This window comes from Pseudoliparis swirei, chromosome 9, assembly GCF_029220125.1.
Source record: "Pseudoliparis swirei isolate HS2019 ecotype Mariana Trench chromosome 9, NWPU_hadal_v1, whole genome shotgun sequence".
Classification (NCBI taxonomy): Eukaryota; Metazoa; Chordata; class Actinopteri; order Perciformes; family Liparidae; genus Pseudoliparis; species Pseudoliparis swirei.
Genome location: NC_079396.1, coordinates 9,650,579 through 9,674,300, shown reverse-complemented (window position 1 = coordinate 9,674,300; position 23,722 = coordinate 9,650,579). Strand labels below are relative to the sequence as shown.

Here is a 23,722-nt window from a genome sequence, read left to right as displayed (position 1 = left end):
TATTTTAGGAACACTAAGAATGGAAAAGTGTTCTCTAACTATTAAAGCAATGGAGGTTCATTGCTTTCATGGAAGTTCATTGTTTTGATAGTTAATGGTATTGGTGCAATTTGGATAACATTAACATCAAAATAAATAAACGTTGTAACCAAGCGAAGAGCTCTGTGCAGTGACGAGGCTGCATGGCTCTGCGGAGTATGTCCTCAGCATCAGGGCCGACAACTGGCTGTGGCTCATTGGCTGCTGGATGCTGGATGTACCACCTGAACTCTTCTTCACTTCCCTGGAGTCAACAAGCATGAGCGTACGTATGGCCTCCAGGAGCAGTGTCATTGCAACTCAAATTGTGTACGTTTTGCCATACTAACATATAACGTTATCGCCGCCAAAATACCTCAGCTTATTAAATCCATGCTCGACTTCATACCTGCGGTGGTTATGTCAAGCAAGGGACTAATGTGCCTCTTTGGAAATCTCTACATGCGTTAAATTACACGTGTACGGCTGATTACCCAAGTAGGCGCAGTTTCGAATGTGAAGTTGTTTGTTTGCGCAGTTCTTCACTACAAACCCGCCATCTGTTAAACCAACATGTATACTAACATTCAGAGTTTTAAGATGTGAGATCCATGTCAAAAACCACTTCATGGCCTTCACACATGACACAATCATGTGTGAAGGAAACAGTTGTTTGTGAGTTTCTCGCAGAAATTGGGGAATCTTGTACGGAGTGGGTGGGTTGGAAATGAGAAAAGCTAGGAGGGTGACATCTGTCTGTCAGGTGTGTGTTGGGGGGGGGTCTGTACTTGCGTTTGCAAGCGTATTCTCATTTAAAGATATTCAGACCCTTCATTAGACACTCCAGTTGCCCCAATCGTTCACTGCGAGTTGCTTTTTGCATATCTACGGCGACAGAGAATCAATAAGTCTGCTTGTTGATGGCTGGTTCGGCTCCCAACGGCTCCTACCATCTGCACTGTGTGGCTCTATTTATGACAGCCAAATGTGTGGGAGTACAAACAGAATGTGCTGCTTGCTCCCAAACGTGGCATTCAGTGTAAAAGTGGGCCTGCTGAGTTGATTAAACATGCCATTACTTTGTCAACCTCTTATTCCCAAATGACCAGACCATTCAATTCAGTTTATTTTATATCGCCCAATATCACAAAATACAAATGTTGCCTCACCATCACTTCCACCATGTAATGCTGATAACAATGGTGCATACAAACGTTTAATATAGAAAGTGAATTAGATTATTTGCCAAGCTTACCTTTGTCAGAGGTAAAAGAAAATGCACTTATTTCCAACTCTACTTCAAAATAGAAAATGCCTTGATGCTAGAGAAATGTAATCGGGCCCTGTCGTTGATGGTGTGGCTAAACTCAGGCCTGGCTCTGTGAAAATGACAGATTTCAGGCCATCACATGAGAGGCTTCTTGAACTCACACTAAAACCTGTTGATTGGGGAGGGAAACGCTCTCTGATAAAAGCTCACGATGTGGCCACAGTGGTGAAAGGTAACAACAACATGTCCGGCTTAAAATGTGTGTGGCCAAAGAAATGCATCACTCCATAAGTCTGTTGTGAAACACTTTCCTAAAACCCATCTGGATGTTTTCTTTTATTTAAATCCAAACTCGCTATGTTGTGAAAATTGATGGGATCTCGCCTAAGATTGAAAATTCCTCCTGGGGGACAAGGCGAAGCAGGCCGCTGCGATTCAAAGCCTTGAGGGGTCGTGTCTGAACATGTAACACTTAGTGGAGATGGATCATGACCTGACAAGATGATGACATTGAATGTAAACATTGGATTAAGCTAAACTGAATTTTAAAAAAAAGTCAAGGCACCGTCCCTGTTTACTGCTGATGATTCAAAACGTGGGTTTGAAATATTCTTAATTTTAAAATAATGACATGCTAACAAGCGCTACAACAAATTTATAGCATATCTTAAAGAGACTCAAATTCATATTAAAGGGAGTCACTCAATGTGATTAACCCACAACCAGCGCTGCAGTTTGACCTCAACTCTATTTTAAAGCTAATTGTTGAGGTATTCAGCCCTGCAACCTTTGTGTTTTGGTTCAATTTCATTGCTCTCATCAGCATTGTTTTCCGCCGCAGCCTGCAGCTGTTTTTGGAGGAATACTTGCTCAGCACCATCGTGCTCAGCACCGAGCCACATACAGACATAATATACAACGAGCTGGTGACATAGTGGAGCAATTAGCATCTCAAGAACCAGACTTTAGCCTCAAGAGTTGGTGGCGACCAAAACAGAGCTAAACTAGAACGGGCACTCGGTAGAGCGCATACCTTCGCATATCACAAGATTGGGCATTGAATTCTGAACATTTTGGCATTAGTTGCATGCCAATTGGATACAAATTGACCATGCTATGGTAAAAAGAAGAGTTTGACCTTTCCATGACCTTGACATTGACCTTTGAACCGATTGATCCCATAATCTAATCAAATGGTCCCCGGATAATAACCAATCATCCCACCAAATTTCATGCGATTCGGTTTAATACTTTTTGTGTTATGCGAGGAACACGCATACAAATAAATAAATAAATAAATGAATACACGGCGATCAAAACATAACCTTCCGCATTTTCAATGCAAAGGTAATGAAGGGAAACATTGGATCTGCACTCAGCTGGTGGACAGACAGAGGACTACGAATGAATGATAATGTTCTCTCTGTATCCGTTGGAAGCTATGAGGCCGTTCACATGTGTCGAAAAACATGTGGAAAATACCAGCTGTGACATCATTTTATCCAAGGTGCTCGGGAGGTTGTGTTCCTGCCGTTACTCAGCAACCAAAACCTGCCCGCTGCGAAAAAGATGTTGATGATTAAGTTCCGGTTATTTTGCAATAAGCCTCACTGATTAAACTAAACCAGACAAAGAGAAATGAATGTCCAGCACCATTAATCACCCACAGTAGTTACACGACATGATTCGTCTGCGGCAGTTTGGCTGACGTCCAAACCGGACGTCTCAGTAGAGAGTCGTCTGTACATGGGACAGATCGTAAAGCTCTGGGTAGCCCCGCGCTAAAATGATTAACCTCTTCATATATTTGTATAGACTGCTAATTAAGGAATGAATAAAAGATATGGGTTGGATTGGTTGTTCCTCCTCTTATGACCCGAAGTTGAACTGTGTTATCTCAGCCGGCGCGCTGTTACTGTGTCGCACCTACCGTGTAAGAAATGCTGCAAGACTCCTAAATAGGCAACTGTTTGCTGACAAGTTCTCCACGTCAACATAAAAAGTTCTATATCAATGTTGTTTTCAAAAGAATCTGTGTTTGTAGGTTTAAAGACACAAAAGATCATATTTCAAGACCATTAATCTGGACTAGACTGTAAAAACATACGCTAATATGGTGTTGTGTTAAAGGTTATCTACTTCTATTTGAGGCATGAGCTCTTGAACACCATCGTAATAAAGCCCGGTTCCCTATGGCTACAGTATATTGAATTTAACTGTCTCCTTCTCATAGGACTGATATGGTCCAGTACCTTCCCTCGAAATAATCTCTTGAAGAAGACTTCATATTAGGTCTGTAACAGAATAGTCTTTTTTACTATGAATAAGATAAAATAATAACACATACAGTAGCAACTACAAATTAAATCTAAAAGTATCATTCAGATAATCTAACTGACCCAGCTAAGCGGCCATAAACAACATATTGCTGTTGCCTTTTCTACACAAATATTGTTATTTGTCTTTCTCTCAGCAGTGCTGTGAGGAAACAGCAGCTCTGGTAGCAGCAGACAGACATCAGCTGATAAACTCTGATGATATTAATCCTTAAAACAAAATGACCACGCATCTTTGAGATTTCATCTCATTGATCCCTCCATTTGCGAATATTGAATGGAAAGAATTAGATTGTATTCATTCTGTTTCTCTGCAATAGCATGAGGGCTCTTATCAGAATGAAACAATCTTTAGGAAATTAAATAATTATAAAGGGATGGAGCGAAAGCCGAACTCAGCATACGATGGTATGAAGTGAATTATAATGTGGTAAATGGATAGACTGGTGAAGTCGAGAATATAATTTTATACGATGATACAAACTCTATAACTAAATTAAATAAATAAATAAATCGAAGTGCACTGAGGACTTGATTATTTGTGGGTTGGACTGTGACTTTCCGAGCGACGTTGAGTGTAGCAGTGAGATTGGGCTCCCGTGATCTTGTTCCCCGGCTCCCCGGCGTTAGCAGCTCTCCAGATGCCTTGTGAAAACGAGGCTGGTAGGTGTGGGGGGATAATTACCCCAGTTTGCTCAGAGTTCTTCACTTTACCACACTCCTTCCCACGGCCTAAAAGTAGCTTATGAGTATAGTTAAAAGCTATTAAAAAAAACAAAAAATTGTTTGAATTTTAGTTGCTTATTTTTCCTTACCATAGGGTTAGGGTTAGGGTTGGGGGAGAAAGCTTCAGCCATTCCTAAAAAATGGTTCAGTAGCATTCCTTCCTTTAAAGAGGAATATTAACATTTCATAAGGCTGCGGAGAAATGACATGTGGATGTGGTGCATTGTGGGCTCAATTGTAGTTTAGTTTACAGATCCTCAATTCAGGCTTTGGTTCAAGTCCCAAATCCTGGCAAGAACTTTTTCATAAATAAAGTGCTCCACACAACTCCACCCATCAATACTTTCTAGATTAACAATAAATCCACATATTGCACACACAAGAGCAGCCACGATGCAAGCAGCCTGCATACGTAGTGTGCACCGGAAATATTAACACGTGCATCCACAAGAAGGCAGATCACATCGGCCTTGACAGTTTCCAAATTTGCACAAGACAACAATTTCTAAATAAGAAGTTGGGGAAGTTGCAATTGTGTTAATGTTGTTAATAATGACAGAAGATCAGCAAGAGATATCACATACATTTTAGTAATTGAGTACAAGCTCTATTATTTTCTTTACAACGCTTCCTCCCATTGTTGTCGTTTGTTCAAAGTCTGCTGCTTACCTATAGTCTTACATTCTTTCATACTGCCCCCTAGTTTCCTCTGCTATGCAACCATGCGGACACAGTATTTATTTATTCACAAGTGAATTATGAGATTGTGCTGGATATAAATGTTATCTGGTGTACTAGAAACCTGGGACTAAAATGTCAAGCAAATCAAGTGAAGGACCGCGCCGTCCTTGAGTATCAAAGATGCCCGTCTTTATAAATCACTACCGTCAGTGGAACGGTGAATACAACTCCTGCAAAAGCCGCTCTCCTTGCACAGTCGATGTAAAAGATTGATGTGATGCTCAATGTGAGACTGCAAATGAGGACAAGCGAGGCCAAGCCCGCCCTGGGCCTGGCGTTACACATTCACAGGGTGACATGGCACACTGTGACTCTCCCTTTGCCGTCGGGTGGGAACACGAATGGCAGAGTGGAGATAGTGTGTGTGAAGAGGAAAGACAGCTCCCTCCAAATGGGGGGGAAAGGGCAATTAGTAACCAAGTCCCTAGTGCAGCCCAGTTTGCCACAGGGCAGAGGAGCTCTGTGATTAGATTCTTTCTGACGATTTACCCAAATCTTCGCGCGCAATCCTGTCCATCGGCAACGGGCATGAGAACAATGACGGGGGTCTTCCGGGCAGCTCTTGTTGCAAATCAACTCTTTCGACCAACTTCAAGCCCTTTAAATTAGAACCAGCTCAGACGCAGCACATGACACAAGGCAGAGGAGGAGACAGTGTAAGACCAAGAGACATTGACAAAGCCTCCATGACCTCTTTCTCTCTCACGTAATCTCTCACCATTTGCTAAACTTACTCCTTCCACCTCTGGTCATATCTCCCTTTTCATGTCTTGCCCTGTGCCTTCATGCACCATCGACAGTTCCATCAGTTTCAGTCTATCCTTCTCATCCCCTCCCCAACAACTGCTTTAATCATGGACGTTATCAAGCGGCTCCAACTGCCTCCTAACGAGATGTTACTATAGAAACAGCTCCTGTGAGCATTACTCCCACGCAGCCACCCATCTGTATCCTTGAAGAAAGTCCCATCAGCTGCTTTTTAAAAAATATATATCTTACCATTCCAGCTGTGGGGAGCTTTACCACACACCTTAACAACTGTGACTTTAAGTCCTGGAAATTGCAAGTGAGCGCTGTCATGGTTACTGTTAAACTGTAAGCTCCATGCACAACACAGGCCTGGAAAAATCACTAAGATACGATTCCTGTAGTGGAAATTCTGTCAGATAAAGAGCTTTCAGATCAAATGCACCTCTTGCTGTGAAGTTAACGGTCATCGACTCCTGCAAATTACTTTTCTAAAAGTAGAACGTGGCTTAGTAACAGTAAAACACATGGTTAATTTGTATTAATTGAGTATTTGTTCTTTTTTTTTAATGTTTGGATAGTATCGGCTTGTAATACTTTACTGTACTACCGAGTAATACTGGTACTAGGTAAGGTACTAGGGGTTGGGTAACAAGGTCCCCATCACTTTTCAAATTTATAGATGAGAGAAGCTCTGAGCAGAAAAACAATTCTGCATTCATCTGGATGTCTTAAGCTCCTACCGTACAGTCAAAACAACATGCTCTATGGACTTGTTTTGCCCGTGGCTTCACCTTCAGCCTATATAACCCGTGATTGGTTGTGGTTTATGGGGCTGTTTGTGGCCTGAAGAGCTGCAGATACCAAGAGTAACTTGACACCAGCTTTTAAATCAGTGTTTCACTGCCCTCTCTGGTTGAACGGTTCAGGAATCAAATGTTCTTAAATCCTTCAGGTTCCTCTGCCTTCAGCTGAAGCCCTGCATCATAACATGAAGAAACCACCTCTACAAACTGTGTGTGTAGTTTACCGGAATGGTTACACATTTACAAACAACAGAGGATGTGTGAGCAGAAAACGACGTTCTCATTCTCTGCATTCATTAAAAGAAGAAAGGAACCTTCGAGAAACCAATATCATTGCTTTGTTGACTGACAAAAACCAAAAAGGAATATAAACTCAGACTTTCTTTTCACTGTGTTGTACAGTATTTCTAACGACTGACAGCTAGTGGTGCCTTTTCTCTCGTATTGATTTTACATCAGCGATTCTCACAAGTAAACAAACCATGAATTAAATGTAAGCGAGGCTGTTCTGCTTTGTGGTTCAACTCATTCGTGTCTCGGAACCGTTGGATTTGCTGCACGTCACAATAAACATATTCAACTGTAGTCATTGGTTTCACGAGCACCTCTAGAATTCTGGAGTTTAAACTTCCATCCCAAAAACCAAATAGTGATTTTTTAACATTGGTTTGATGTATTTTACTCAAAATGTATATAGATAGGTTGTTACACAGATGATATGGACTTTGCACAGTAAACTTATACAACACTTGATTTTAGATCACGTTTCCTCCAGCTTTAATACTTGAGGTGGAAGTGTGTCAACAGTTGGTTCTTTCAGCACGCTGACAGTCGGACGTGACGGGAGTTTTCAGAAGTATATTTGGGGATGTTTCATGTTCTGAGTTCTGCTATTGGTCATCCCGTCCTCTACGTCGTATGCCATATCGATACAAGACCATGCACTAAACTATAGTTGAGAGATCAAGAGTATGGTTTACATTTTTAATTGTAGCTCAGTTTTTAATTTTGTTTTCCTGATTTACTTTGAGTTTATGTTCTCTTATGTGGGATTTTGCTGTTATAACTCCAGAACATTCTTCTTTTGTTATTAATGAAGTACTGAAGTATCTTTATTTCAATCTACAAAGTAAGGAAGAACCACTGTCTCTTCTATACCAGGAACTGGTTTTTTTATACCTGGATGCCTAAATCTTAAAAGACTCTTCTCTTGGGTCTCTAAAAAGCCATGTGCCGCTGATTCTGTATTTTATTTCTGAATCAATGTTGGTTTTGGAGGAGAGAAGGCTAGAGGTGAAGCTAGTGGCAGCAATCCCCCTCCACAAACACGCACGCACACACACACACACACACACACACACTCCTCACAAAGGTCGATCACACAAGCTCCAGTGGACATATCCCTGTCTCCCTAAATTCCTCTGTCTCAGGCAGTGACATGTTTATATACCCAGTGAGCATAGACCAGGGCAGAGGACAGATATTATAGAGCCTCAGTGATGGATGTGTTCTTGTGCTCAGGCATTCCCTGGCCCAACTCTGTCTCACGTACACACACAGACACATCTGTATGTCCTCCTCTCCCCCACACACACACACACGTACTGTAAATACTTGGAATGATGTAGCTTCACACAAATAAATGAAAGAAAGTGTGCACACAAATAGAGATCAAATGCACAAATGAAAACATAAATTGGATGTGTCAGTGCCCACACTGACATCTGCGCACAGATCAAAAAGAAAACATTAAATGTCAGAACATCAAATCTTCAGTCTTTTTATTTTAATCAGACTGCAGTTGTGTCTACCTGTGGCAATCAACTACTGTTTCCATGGAAACAAGTGGTACACTTCACAGAGATAATGAGGTAGGCAGATGGTAAAGAATAAGCAACAAAGAAAAAGAAAGTTAAGAGAGAAAGGAAAATGATATGTGGTAATGGTCAGCGTGGTGAGCTCAAAGTTTCGTATCCTCTGATCTTTTCCAGCATTTAGACAATGTCCAGGCTTTTTGTTCGGCATGTTGGAAACTTTCATTACTTACCCAGTTGCAGGCCTCGGTCCCTCAACATCTGGAATAGATGTCCAAATATTTGGAGTGGGTTTTTTTCAGAAAGAGAGTAGCCTGCACACTGTGTCCTTTGTTATTGCCAAGCACCTGCCCCATGGTGAATGCATCTTTTATCAAATTAATAAATGTTGACTTCACAAATGTGATACCTTCCCCTCAAACCTCTAGTTTTGGTTGTGTGGCCAATTTTCAGTCTATCTTTCCATCCCCGCAGCATATGAGGATGAAAGGAATCCATTGTGCTGCTCAAACAATTGGAAAACCATATTTAATAACAACATGTGATTTTCGACATGTTCAGTGACTCCGGATCATCCACAGACCTCGCTGTTAACATATTCACAGGAACCCTTTTCTTCAGTAGAAAGTTGTTCAAATGAAAACATTTCATGAATCTCCACCAAAACTATCTGCACGTCTTGACACCACTCGAGTTAAGTGAGATAGGGTGTCTTATGAAGATTGAGATGCCCAATCAACAAAGAAGGGCATCCTATACGACTGTCAAATCATTTTTGACACTATTATATTGGGCCGCATTATCATCAGTGACATAGTTGTCAAATCTCTGGCTGCATGGATGTGGTGTCACATGTTGGCCTCGCTATTAGAATCTGCTGTCAGTCAGCGAGGATGTGTCACTGCACCTAAACATATGTTGTTTTACAGAGAAAATAATTAAGAATTGTTGCCAAAGTGTGTTTGCATCCACTGTGTTGGTTTACAATATGAACATGCATGTATATGTGTGTGTGCCACTTTTTTAAACCCCAAAAGGGGAAACAGAGTAAGCGAATAGCCTGACACTGTCATGTAGAAGTCAGTTTGCATTTCTCCAACAAGAGTATAGAAAGAATAGGGAGCGAGAGAGGGTAGGACACAGTAGCAGAGAAAGCGAGCGCGAGCACCCTGGTTGCATGACCTGACTCGGTTATGTAAACAAAATAAGTGTCGTGAGAGCAGCGGCAGCGAAAAACGGGGAACATTGCTTAATGAGCAAGGGCATGAAGAGAGAGAGATAGAGTGAGTGAGAGTGAAAGAGAGCGAGATAAGCGGTGTGTGTGCTTTAAATGACCTGCATGCTTGTTCCACATTTGTTTGTTTTAATTGAACAGGTTTCTCAGCGAGCTCGACAAATTAAAAAGGCAACCACGACTAGTGCTACACTTATCTGCCCCGCCCTGCTCCGTCCTCCTCCCATCCTGCTCTCCTGTCCCGTTCTCAGATAAACCAGGTTTTTGATTACGGGTGGCCAAACCATTCAATCTGGACATGCACTCATTACATTTGTCGTTTATCTTGCTTTTAATCTTAGTTTGCTACTCTCCGTTATATTTTTTAGGAATCTTGATAAAATCCTGCCGGGAGGAAATGGGCTTGGGAAGAAACAGAAAAAGACTCCAGGAAGCTTCTTGCTTGCAAAGTGTAAATATGTATTCAGGATTCTGATGTGTTTACAGTGTTTCCATTAAAGAGCTTTTTTGGATATATGCAGAAGAAATATTTGTAGCAAGAAGCCTCAAAATGCCTTTTTTGAGAGCACCATCCGTGTAACCAAAATAGATTTTCTACTTAAGGATGATCGAAGAGGCCCAGTCAGACATTTTAACGAGGTCAAAAGACGAGTCACGGAGGAACAATTCATGCCTCCGTGTCGTCTAGCTTGTCTGCGAAGCACAGAATTGGAAAACGGCATCAGCCCCATATATCCTTGTTACCAAGACCTTCTATTTCCCATTTGTTGTTCTCGTTGTCTATTTCCCGCTTCGTCCTTGTCATTCTGTTCTTCACAATTACAGCCATGCTCATAAGTGCACGGAGTGCTGTCAATGCAAGTACCAACCAGAGCAGTGGTTTAAAAACGCAACAGTGCACACATGCCGACAAATACAGAACAATCTCTCACTACAATCCCACGTTTTCATACTCAGTCACAAAAACCGCGAGACATTTCCGAACCAAACAACCGTTCCATCGTCCATTCACTAAGGAGAACTCAGTACTAACAGCCACACAATTCTCAAGGACGTTTCTCTTTGGATTAAATTGAGCAGTATTTCTTCTTTCTGGGTCTCTGCTGTGTTGCCGCAGGACATGTTGTACCAACCCTGGATAACCCATCCAAAAGGCTATACAACGGGGATTAACCTCGTCAGCAATTCATAAGCAAACCTCTAAAGATAGAGGAAATAATGTTGATACTGTAAACACGTGCGATGTCAACGTGCACTGCATACTGTATATTGCACTTGGGTTCCCTTGCCTCAAGTTTATGTATACATCTCTTTTTCTTCTCCCATCAATCGCTCTCCTTCCACCCAACCCTTCGTGTCTTTCAACATCTCACTGTTCTCTAGTGCACTCAAAGAAATGACTCATTGGATGAACTCAATTAAATTGTTGGCAGGTTTTCCATCCAATAATTATATGCAACTCCAACTCAAATTTAGCACATCAGTGCAATACAATGTAATTAGGTTAGTCCAACTCATTTGTATCAAATACATCTAAAATAAAATAACGATATTCATTAAATTAAATTAATTTGTGTTTGTCCAACTCAAAATATAAACTAACTAAGAAAATATGCAAACTCCACACAGAAGGAAAGCCCCGACTGGGAATTGAACCCACGGCCCTCTGGCTTTGAGGCGACGGTGCTAGCCACTACACCACCGTACAGCCCTGAAAGTGTCTTCACCTTGTAAACAACTGATTTTCAGCTGGCGCATGCGCAAAGGGTAGTCCTCAATGAAACACATTTATTTTGAGTTGATATGCGCACCATCTAACCTAAATAAATCTAATAAATGAAAGAATTCATACATTTTGTGTTCCACCCATTAAATATAAATATCTATTTTTGTAATTGATTTATTTAAATGTATCAAACAATATTTAAATGTGTCACCTCGAAGAAGGGCTTGAATCATTTTTGTGAGTGTAACCTAAATAAATCTAATAAATGAAAGTATTCATACATTTTGTGTTACACCCATTCAAAATAAATATCTTCGTTTTGTAATTGATTTATTTAAATGTATCAAACAATATTTAAATGTGTCACCTCTAAGAAGGGCTTGAATCGTTTTTTTTAGTGTGTAGGGGTCTGTGTCCCCCCCCAACCCCCTGCAGGATGTCCATACTGTTCTGAGGACGTGGGGTCACGTGTTCTCCTGCCTTCAATACCAAACAGTGAAATGCTGGTCATGAGCTCATTGTTTCACATGTGTGAGTGTGACAAAGGAAACTGACAGATACTGGGGAGTAAGTGGCAGAGGGCGACTTGGAAACACTGGGCTCTGAAGCGGCTTGTCAGCAGCTTTCGTACTGGATCAATCCCACTGTGCGGTCGTACGTTTGAACTTTTGAAAAAAAAACTCAAAGCAGTGCGAAAGATTTTAATTACATGGATCTGAATACTTTGATAGAAATTTCAAATGAATCAACCGTACTGCGTGAGGTGGGAGGACCAAGACAATGAGCTACAAGTGGCTGTCAAAGCTGCAGAGAGTTGGGTGTGAATTGGGGAGAAAGGGTTGGACTCACCGCCATGGATGTACTGGTGCAACGTGCAGTCAGAGGGGCCCACCAAATGGATCAGACTGGACTGGCTGAAACCAACTGTGTGCGGTTCTGCAACGCAAACACACACAACAACACAAGAAATGTGAAAAATAGCATTTTTTGTTTTGAAAACCTCGCTGGTATATGTTTTGTCCAACAGACATGAACTGCATGCTTCTGAATGCTTCCCCCTCAAAGTTATTGTACTGACATGATGCTGGTGAGGTAAGCTCACCCTTTGGTGGATGCTCTGCGTTTGAATGAACACGACAAATGTACAGAAGTAGTAATCAATCTTACCGTCACGATGCCGAAATACATTTACAGAGTGACTATGTTCCTTTGATCAACTTAAAGATATGCAAGATATATTTTTTAGCGAAAGGCACAAGTTAGCAACAGTGCACCAGAGTACGTTAAATACTGAAAATACACGAGGGGTTCTTCCCTCTAGAGACAGTTCACACTGTTTTACCTCAGTACTTCACCATAACATTATAACACAATATCAATGTGAACAATTGTTTCAACGATAAATCTCCGTCTCTATCTGTGAGTCCAAACAAAACGTTCAGACATACTAAAGCTTGAATAAAAGGTCTCATGCTGAAGGAAGTATCTGACTTCATGATGCTGTTCGTAATCACAGCACTGAGTTGTAACGGGTGCAGCAATAGTAATATTGACACAGAAGACTGTGCCCCGTATTATGTGTTGAGCTGAATGTTCTGCTGTTACAACACCGTCTTAGATTCCTGCTCGATTGATTGTACAACATTCAGGCTCAGATAAGTATCCGTACTACCTCTGTGTTAAGAGGTGTTACAGAATGTGCAGGTTAAACAACAATGGCACTTATTGTAATCATAAAAGACAAAGATTCCCGCTGATGTTCGCAACTTTCATTCAGGAGCAGGCGCATTTTGTACAGCGCAGGTCTGCATTATAAGTTTGTTTGTTTGTTTGTGTATTCAGTCAATCAAATCAAATACAATACAATATTATTCTATATAATATACAAAGGAGAAAGACTGAAAAGGTATAGGTCGAAGCAAAAAATGCTTATAAATTCCTATCCTAAATTGAAATCAAAATAAATCAGAAAATTAATATATAATAAAGAAGAAAATAAAACAACAACAAAACAACAATAAACAAAATAAAAAACAAAATATATTTATATATACTACCACATACATCTTCCATATTAATACGTTTTTAATTACATTTATAACTCTCAAGAATTGTTTTCTAAATAATTCCCTTGAAAACCAAAAAGGAGTTCACCATTCTTCCATCCTTTCAACAATATTCCAAAATTGGACTCCTACAGCAGAAATACATCTTCTTTTAATCCCTTTTTTAGCCTTTTGTCCCGTGAACTTACAAACATCTCTCAAATCATATTTACACTCATGTATTGAAAATAAACTTTGTACACAGTCTGGCAGTGACTTTGCTTTAGCTTAAGGGAACCGCTTTCACAGGATTTCTTTTAAGGCCTTCAGGGCAGGATGTTACCTGGGTTGAGTGGAGGTGGCACCACCTCTCCAGTCCTCGCTTTGGTCTCCAGTCTCTCCAGCTTCTGAGCCTCGTAGCGCTTTCTGCCCTGCTCCTCTTGCTCTTGACGGGCATACTACAGACAACAGAGCACAGAGCACACACAGTATGAGCACGTGTCCAGGTGGGCACAGGACACACCCGTTGAAGTACCTGTCTCTGCATGGCTGCAGGCAGAAGAAGAAAAGGTTTATCACGTTCACATTCGAGACACAAGACAAGTGAAATGGAATATTTATTATGAAGGGAGGGTCAAATAGAGATGGAGAGAAGCTGACAGGTAAAATGCCAAGTGTCCATGTACCTTGATGGGCGGCACATCCGTGACCTTATTGACATTCTGCAGCGAGCAGGGGACGTACCACAGAGCTGCCTTGTTGGCCAGCTTTTTGGCTCCTGCATCACAAAGAAAAAGGTTGAATTATTAAACAGAGGAAAACGTCTCTGAGTCGTGTGTCTGTATACCAATAAGCAACAAGTTTGAACAGTTCTTGTAAATAAAAACAAGTTTGAAATATCTGTTGTGAAAGCAGAAACATTTATTAATAATCCAATAAAAGTCTATTTGTTTTTTTTAAGAAAGCCAGTGTCGCTGTCTGAACATTAGTCTTTCTTCTACAGACAAAAGGAGCGGAAAACAAATGAGGGCTTTGTTCAAAGACAATCATTCAGGACACAAGCTCACATTCACTGAACGCACTGCCTCGGTCCGTGCAAGGCTTATTATAATCCCGCTGTCCCGAACTCTGCAATTACATGTTATGATTATAAAATGGATGAAATACAATGGCAACTCACTCATTACATTCTTTGTACAAATATTCTTCTTTTGGCAGTTTACACAATAGTGCGTCACAATAATGTGCCAACTGCCAAAACATTGAGACGCTCATAGTTTTTCTTTGAAAAGATTCGAATGAACAACGTTTTTGAATATGTAGGTAACATTATTTAAAAAAAATGGAAACTGAGAAATTCCTCAATAATGTGCCAACTTTATATTTCTGTCATCCAAAAAATTACCCCGTTCTTTACCTAAATCTCATTTGGACTGAAAAACACATGTTGAATTAAACTGCATTAAATAATAAAATTATTTAAGTTTTTATTTTTTGAAAATGTATGTAACCTGAACATTTGACCCTTTGACCTTGTGAATCCCTATACAACCAACTTCATCATCATTGAGCGACGTATGTCATCATTGGGGTCATGTACCCATCTTCCCAAGAATAGATATATGATTTCCATCTGCCTCCATACAGCACATGAAATGTTTGGGTGGTTGGAGGCATTAGCTCCGCCTTCCCGCAGAAAGTTAAGACTCAAAAGAACAGAAGACAAAACTCGCAGAAATCACATCACATAGCAATCAGGCGAAGAGGTTGCCATAGCAATATCAGTTCTATTCTGCTTACACTTTTACTCTTAATTCGCTAACGAAGAGAAGAGGGCTATTTTGAGGCAGTGTTGTTACGGCACACAGGGGAGGCCCACCGATTAACGACAGCACAGGGCCAGCCGGTTCACATGAGATCACTGCCTTACAGCATTGAAGGCTCTTCCTTGTGGCGGCAGCATTGGATTGATGCGTCTCGTTACGACTGATAGATTCATTTATTTGATGCCATGGAATGTTTTACTATACTTATACTTGTCCCAAATACACCGGCGCCTAGAGCTGTGTAATTGTGCACTGTGTGTACATGGACAAAATGGGACATCTGTAAAAAGATAGCAATGGAAATGAAGAATTGTAAACGACTGTGTGGACTCTAATCAACGGTAAACAGACGGAGACTTTGCAGTTGGAGATGTGAAGTTTAGAGAAGCGAGTGGGAGCAGAGGCTTATGGCAGACTTCTCTTGGGGAATAACATTTGCATTTTACACCCGAGTTAAAACTGTGCAGACAGCCGGGTCGCGTTGCCATGCCGACCGCGCTTCTCTCCTCTCATTGGCTCCCACGCTTGCCTGCAACCAGGAAGTTGCCCACAGGAGAAAGGCATATTTACATATCCTTGACTCTATACCAAGACTGAGTGACTCAAGTCTATTATTAGCTCCTGCTGGACCTTTTAAGTTACTGTGGTTAGGATCGAGGGAGGAAGAGGAGGCGTGAGAGAAAGACGGAGGGTGGAGGGTGAACCAATGGAATTATCCATTCCCAGGCCGCCTAATGACCTTTTTTGTCTCGAATGTAACCAGGGAACTGGCTTTGAATTTCAAATCCCTCTGCATCAAATGAGACAATGTCAATGTTTGACCATGTCATGGACTGCATCCTTATTACCTTCACGGTGTGTCTCCTAAAACAGCACGGATTATTCCTCATCATGCGTGCAGTAGCATGCACATTATTAAGGGGAAAAGAAAGTTGAACAGACCTCATTCATAACATGCGCTTTCCTGCAACATATTCATCTGGTAAAATGGCTGTAAAATAATAAATAAAACTGAGAAATGGGTTTATTGTATCTGTCGGCTCCTCTGTGATAACGGTGAGCTGAAAGCAGTCACGAAGGAGAGGCTTCAACTCGCAGGAGGGACAGCTGGCTTACCTAGTTAGCAATAGCATTCATTAATTAGTGAATAGGAAGGTTTTGGCTGCAATCTGAACACAAGCTCCACAAATCTGCTCACTCAAATGCCCACACTCTGTGGCACAATGCTCAATAAACATAGCACGGTGACTTTGTGCCTGATCTTTCACGTTCATCTGGTGGCAGCCTGATAACAATGATTGTAAAAGGACACTCTGGCAGCTGTTATGACAGCTGAGACAAATGGCACCTGGCAGTGGTGGTGCCATGTTTTTTAATTGATGGTATGTTGGTGCAGACGAGCACCGAGAGCTTTAATGTGAGAGATCTGCCCGTGAGCGGCAGGATATTATACAGGAAACAATCCAGGTAGCATCACTTGGCTGATTTTCCAGGAGGATAATGTCAGCAAACTGGAAGCGGTAATAAATTATACGGAAGTAACCGTAGCAACAATGGAAACTACAGCCAGAGAGTCTAGCAGTCTGAAAACAAATACAAAATAGCATTATTGGATTGTCAGTGTGTTTATCCTAAAACGTTTGACTCATGATGGGACAAAAATCCAGCAAATTGGGTTTTTAACTACAAAGCAAATAGCTGGTCTCCAGAAGCCTTCGACACCCAGGCTCTTTTGTAACTGTCTGATAAGGCAGCAGAATTTCCAAACGCTTTGCTCAGTCATTTAATTATAAATTAGAGCCTTATTGGGTACTGATTTGAGTGTTCACAGAGGTGCTTAAGTGGGCGAAACATCCCTCCAGCACTACTTATGCAAACATCCAATCCACTTTTATCTAAGTCTAAGGCATCAATCACTACTTCATACCATTTTTAAAGTTTCCTCAATGCACAATTCCAGTCTGCTCGGACATCTTCAATTTCTCATTTTGTTGCTCCTTTCCCCCTCTTTGTTGTCCTCTTTCCCTTTATTGCCCCTTCACCCTCATCCATCTCTTTAACCTCCACTAGTTTCACTTGATTTATCACTCTGTTTAACTCGTTCACCCTTCCGCTCTCCCCTTGACTCTTTGCCCACTATCCTTCATTCCTTATCTGAGCAGAATCCCCCTTTCCTCCTTCCTCAACACCATGTTCCAGACTCAGAGACATGAGGATCGTTCTCAGTGCTTGATCCCCATGATCAAAAACACAGATTTTCCATTGTGCTGAGGTTACTTTTAACGACACTAAAAAGCCCAATATGGGATGTTAGAGCTTGATAGGGCTGAATGAAATCATGTCACAAGTAAAGTTTTGGTGGAGAGCACTTTGACTGAAGATAAATATATATTATACTCAATGTAAGCATTATGATATATGTGTGCCACATTTGATGGATTCTAAAGTGATTCTACAAAAACATAATTTTCTGTTGCACCATGACTTTTACCCTGTTGCAGTGATGACCTCAGGTATGCCCTTTGGAAATGATTTTGCGCTCATTTGATATTTAGTTTTACGTCTTGTATCTTATAGTTACTTATTTGTCTCCTGCTGTGGTTGATCATGACTGGATAATTAAATAATACAGACAGGCATGACTCATTTTATTCAAGTTTCAAGTTTCGAAGAAAGTATTAACAATATATATATAAAACAGTGTAATAGAATATACATCATGACAATATATATATATAAAACAATGTAATAAAATATACACTTTTTGAGACTATATATATATATACAATATATATATATATAAACAATGTAATAAAATATACACCGATATTCACAGAATATGTTCTGGTGTGTAGTGTATCCTCACCACCTGGCTGGCAGGCAACATGGAACAAATGAAGTCCTTGACCAACCTCTGAGCTGTAGTGCTGAATATAAACCTAAATATGTATCAAAATAGTGTGTGTGTGTGTGTGTGTGTGTGTGTGTGTGTGTGTGTGTGTGTGTGTGTGTGTGTGTGTGTGTGTGTGTATCTTCACGTAGCATGTGCAGCTGTGTGACCAACCAGAATCATGAAAGGAACTGCAATGCTTATTTTAAGCCTCAACTCAACCCACAATGCATTGCTCTCAGCTCTGTCTATACTTGCATATGCATGTGTGTGTGTGTGTGTGTATGTGTGTGTGTGTTTGTGTGTGTGTGTGTGTTGAAGGGGAACAATCTGTGTATGCTGTGTTTATGCAAATGTGTGCCTGAGTGTACATTCAATACAAGCATTATCACCTCTGCAGGAGTGTTCTGTGTGTGTGTTTGTTCCAACGGTGGCTGTGTGCAAACACGTGTGTATTCATACGTTAATGTTCTGTCTTTTTTTTTTGTCTGACAATTTCACATCAGCAGTTCTGGTGCGTGCAAAATCGGGATCTGTGTGTGATGTGTGTGTGTGTGTGTGTGCTTGAGCACATGCAGTTTTCTAATGCGGAAATATGTGTGTTTATCTACGTGTGTGTGGGGGGGGGAGGGGTGACTTCTGAGAAATACATATGTATTTTCATTAGGGCTGTGAAACGATTAAAAATTTTAATCGGGTTAATCACAGGTTTCTGTGGATTAATCATGATTAATCACATATTACCGATATTCTCGGTATATTTTGTGAGAACATAGAGATTTATGACAAAAGACGGATATATACATTTATACATTCTTCTATACAATGGTGCTGCAACTCAGCAGTTATTTAGCAGTTTTCTTCCATTAATACATCTTCATCCTAAACAGAATGTTAACCCTTAACCTCGGGTCTGTTGACCCCATTCGGGTCAATTTGACCCATTCAGTTCAATGTTTAATGTCATTGTCAATTTGACCCCAGGCTGTTTTTCACTGTCAAACATATAAGAAATATCAACTTTTTTATTTATTTAAAGGGCTATTTAGGTAGTCAACAAACAAACATAAAGTACCTCACACTTAAACTTGGGAAGCAATATTAATTCTAATAATTTTCTGGAGGTTTTAATTGCTGGGGTCAAATTGACCCCGAGGGTAAAATATGTTACTAAATGTAAAGGTAACAGGAGGGTTAAACAGAACATGTTTATCTTGTTTGTCAACCATTAACTCCACCATGATACAATCTAAAGGCCTCTAGTCTTCCTCTAGCAGCTGCTGAGGCAAACTGACTGTGTGGGTTTTGAACTGAACTGGGATGAAAGGGACGGCGGGGACACCGCTGCAACGCTGAAACCTCACCGGCACGGACAGGTGGACAGATTGACAAGTGACTTCTTGCTCTCGATGCGGCGCGCGCGGAGCTCTGTGGCGAGAGGCGCGCGATAGTGATAAGTGTTAACGTAGAGACAGAGATGACATGCTGCTGTGGAGATACGATCAACAACAGACGTTTAGTTTAATAAAAAGAACAAAGACGTGCTCTAGAGAACATGTCAGGGGCGGGCCAATCTTTTAATGTCATGCGATCTACCAACACGCGCGCGATCGATCGACTGGCAGGTCGCATCAACGTGTTGAGACCCTCTACAGGAAGTAAAAAGTCGTAAAAGGTTTCCGAAGGTGAACCTGCGGAAGGATCATTACCGATGAACAGACCGTCTGCATAGGCGAGCGGACAGAGTTCAGATTGAAGTGGTGTAGCTTGCCCATTTTCATTTGACTTTTTTTTTCGTCGACCAACAACAGACGGATTGGAAGCTCATTCTGCGCATGCGTTAAATGCGTTTTTTTTTTTAAACTAGTTAAACCTGTAATTGAATTAACTGAGTTAACGCGTTATTTTTCACAGCACTAATTTAAACATCTGTTTGATGGATTGCAATGAAATTCTTCAGACATTCATTGTCCCCAAATCCAAATATAGTTGGTGGTTCCCTGACTTTTCATTGCAAAGCAATTTTAAAGTTGTCAGTTTTGGTTATTAGTCAGTTGTTATTATTAGAGTTCTGAAAAAAATTGCATATTATCAGGTATATCAGGTATATATATATATGTTCGCGCACGCGCCGGCATCCGAGCTCTGCGGCGCGCGAGACGGAGATCGGAGTCGTGTTAACGCGACACTAGAGACAGAATGACATGCTGCTGGTTAGAGACGACCAACAACAGACTGATTGGAAGCTCATTCTGCGCATGCGTTTTAAAAAAATAACTAGTTAAACCTGTAATTGAATTAACTGAGTTAACGCGTTATTTTTCACAGCACTAATTTTCATGCATGTTTGTACATAAATGAGTACATGCAAATCTGTGTGTGCCAATGTGTGGGTCTGTGTGTATGTTAGTGCGCATGTTCAAACCCCCCAGCGGTGACAATCATCACGGCTCGTGCCCACAGTAGGCAGCCTCCCCCTTGGGGGCCGTGACTGAGGCCTGCCTGACGAGATGTTGCCTGACTGACTGTGGAACTTGGTTTGCTGGCCTCCTTCCCCAAAACACACACACACACGCACAAAATAAACTTCAATGCAAAATTACAAAGATGCGTGCAGATGCGTAATCTACATAGTGTTTCAGAATTTTTAAAAAGCATGAGCATTTATCTTTACACAAAATTGCAAAAACATGCATGGCTGCACAAATATAGAACCTCGAATTTAGAGTGCGTAAAACACAAAGGTGGATCCAATTCTAAATATAAACCACAAATACAAGTCTATAGAAAAATAGTAAAACATATTCTTGTGTGTTCCTGTTCTCCATCAATCTTTGGCCTGAAAAAAGATCTGGCCAGGAACATGTAAAACCCTGCCAGCCCTGCCTCAGTATGACATTTATATATAAAGAAGGGACACGTGTGTGTTCAGTGTGTGTGTGTGTGTGTGTGTGTGTGTGAAGACATCTAGGTGTGTGATTTTTTTTCTTTTCGATGCAGATTGTGTCAGCATGAGCATATCATGCTCTGTATGCAAGCAGGTTAAAACCCCACGCGCGTGTCAGTCTGTGTCGGGTCCGTGTGTGTGTGTGTGTCGTGGGGGAGCATGTGTGCAGGTGCATCCACTTGGCGTCCGTGTCTGACAGTGTGTGAGGCCTGACGCTAAGCCGACATGACAGAAGCAAATAATGTCTGCTCCCGTTATCTTCTCCTCCCCCTCGGCCCCGCAGGAACCTTTTAAAGGGCCAAACACTGATTAAATCACACACACACACACACATGCAAGTAGATTCACCCACGATGCATAAACATACTGTGTCACACGTGCACACATGTGCAAACACACATTCGCAAAATTATGCATCTAAATGCAAGGCCCAAAGAGCAACACACACACACACAAACACACATCTAACGTAACCTGTCTCTCAGTTTTTGATATAAGAACGGACAACTCCTCTGAGGTTGGAATAGGATCTAATTTAAAAAAACATATGAACATTCATACGTTCATATGGATAGCAGCTGTGTCAACTCAAATGCACACACCATATATGACCTACTTCCTAAAGCCATGACCTCATAGACCACCGAGCCGCAGCCTCTCCTCCGCCTCTCCTCCGTCTCTCCTCCGCCTCTCCTCCGCCTCTCCTTTTCATGTAGAAACTGCTCGTACATGTGATTTGAGCACATCGTCTGCTCACTCTACACAATACTGGAAAATGTACACTGGTATTCTCATAAATGCTCCTAGATTGGGAAAGATGTTGAATATTTGTTGTTTTGTTAGACTGACATTCCTGTGATCAGGATGACGGAAGAGTATATATATATATAGATAGAGAGAGAGAGAGATTTGGGCAGATGTTGTGTTTGGCCCGCGTGTCCCAGAGGACCTCACCTCTTCGCCTGCTCTCAACACAAGTTGAAGCGACGCTCATCTACGCTACACCCACACTGCCCTGACGGTAAACCTGCACTTAGACTTAAGACATGAAGTGACATGCACCTGTTTTCAGTTTCATTCAGTTTTATTGCAGGAATTATCTGTAACATTAAATGATAATATGGAAGGAATTCATTATAATTTAGTTTAAAGCAAACGTGTATATGAGGATAACCTGTCAAAATACAGAGGCTTTACATGCTGTAAACTGTATTTGAACATTGTTTTTGTCCATTATATGAATAAATAAAGATTATAGAAATAAAGTCTTGATCACTGCACTGTAACATTCATCAAATTAAATTCTTCCCGATCTTTACCCTTCGGGGTCCTTCCCAATAGGCCATCTAGCAGGCTGTCCGTGCCCATGCCTGTATGCATGTACGCTGTTCTCCACCTGCCATCTCATATCTCTGCCTCCGCCTCCGTCAACCAGCTTCCAGCCCAGCAACCAGCCAAGCAACCAGTACAAGCCTGTTGCTAGGGCAACGGCTGTCTAGGGGATACTTCTTTTATTTCTCACACCTCTTTTTCTTCATCCCTCTGTCTTTCCTTTTCCTACTCTCACTCTTTCTTCCACTTTCATTCCCTGTGCTATCTTTTTACTTATCAGTGTGTCTGCCTGCCTCTGTCTCGCTCCCTCGTTCTGTCTTCTCTCTCTCTTACTGTCTTGAAGGTGGACGGGTTACTCTAAGCTGGCATACTAACTTCAAGTAAAAAAAAGGAACATTTAAATTACATCAAGAAAAACATTTCCTCATAATGCTACTAAAACTCATTCACACCAGTACGACCGTGGTATATTATGCATGTGCGTCTAACATGTAGGTATAAACATCCTCATCATGAACTCTAGCAGTACAGTATGGTCAGCGCTTCTACCGACAGTCTGCACATCACTGTTCTCACTGGCATTTCAGAGACAACGCTAGGTCAGCCCAATGTGTGTGTGTGTGTGTGTGTGTGTGTGTGTGTGTGTGTGTGTGTGTGTGTGTAAGTCTGCATGCGTGTATAATAAACGTATGTGTACATAGCATGCATTAAGTGTACACATATCTTAATAATAGACACAAATTACAGACTGCATCACTTGGCAAACATTATAAAACTAGAAAGTATCATGGCTCTTTTCTGTTCCCTGTCATGGCACTAGTGCAGGGCCTCAACGGAAGCAGTGTTTCATATTTCATGCTTCTCAGGGCTGTGTTACTTATTGTGTGCTGCCCTCTACTGGTAGAATAGCAGAGTATCACAGAGAGATCTGTTTTTATTCCTCCTGACCTAACCTGGACCCGAGTCTGTGGATAACTTGGACTTAAAATGTTTCAAATAAAGAAACAAAGAAGACTACAAACACAAACAGCTGCTTCACAGCATTCAAGAAATTTTTTTGTATAGTCAGATTCTTTGGAGTCACTGAAAAGAAGAGTACTCTGACACCATGCAGCCAAAATAAAATTTGTTCTCCAGTGTCTTCGTACCGTTTGGTTCGTGTTTGTCGTCCTGTTTAGTCTTGTATTACCTGTAAGTTCAGAATTAAATATTTCATTGGAAGAAGTTGTCGGCATTTGGGTCCTCTCTCTCGCTCTCGCTACGA

The 23,722-nt window shown here is 41.2% G+C and overlaps 1 protein-coding gene across 2 annotated transcripts in view; it reads right to left on the bottom strand.

The window, feature by feature from the left end:
• The window catches only part of acot7 (acyl-CoA thioesterase 7), a 54,144-nt gene that overhangs the window by 20,106 nt on the left and 10,316 nt on the right, over positions 1 to 23,722 (bottom strand). For both annotated transcript variants that reach the window (XM_056423684.1, XM_056423683.1), the window contains exons 4-6: positions 14,150 to 14,241; positions 13,807 to 13,921; positions 12,268 to 12,354 (exon numbers count right to left, since the gene is read on the bottom strand). In XM_056423684.1, coding sequence (XP_056279659.1) covers positions 12,268 to 12,354; positions 13,807 to 13,921; positions 14,150 to 14,241 — 294 coding nt within the window. The remainder of the gene's footprint in view (positions 1 to 12,267; positions 12,355 to 13,806; positions 13,922 to 14,149; positions 14,242 to 23,722) is intronic.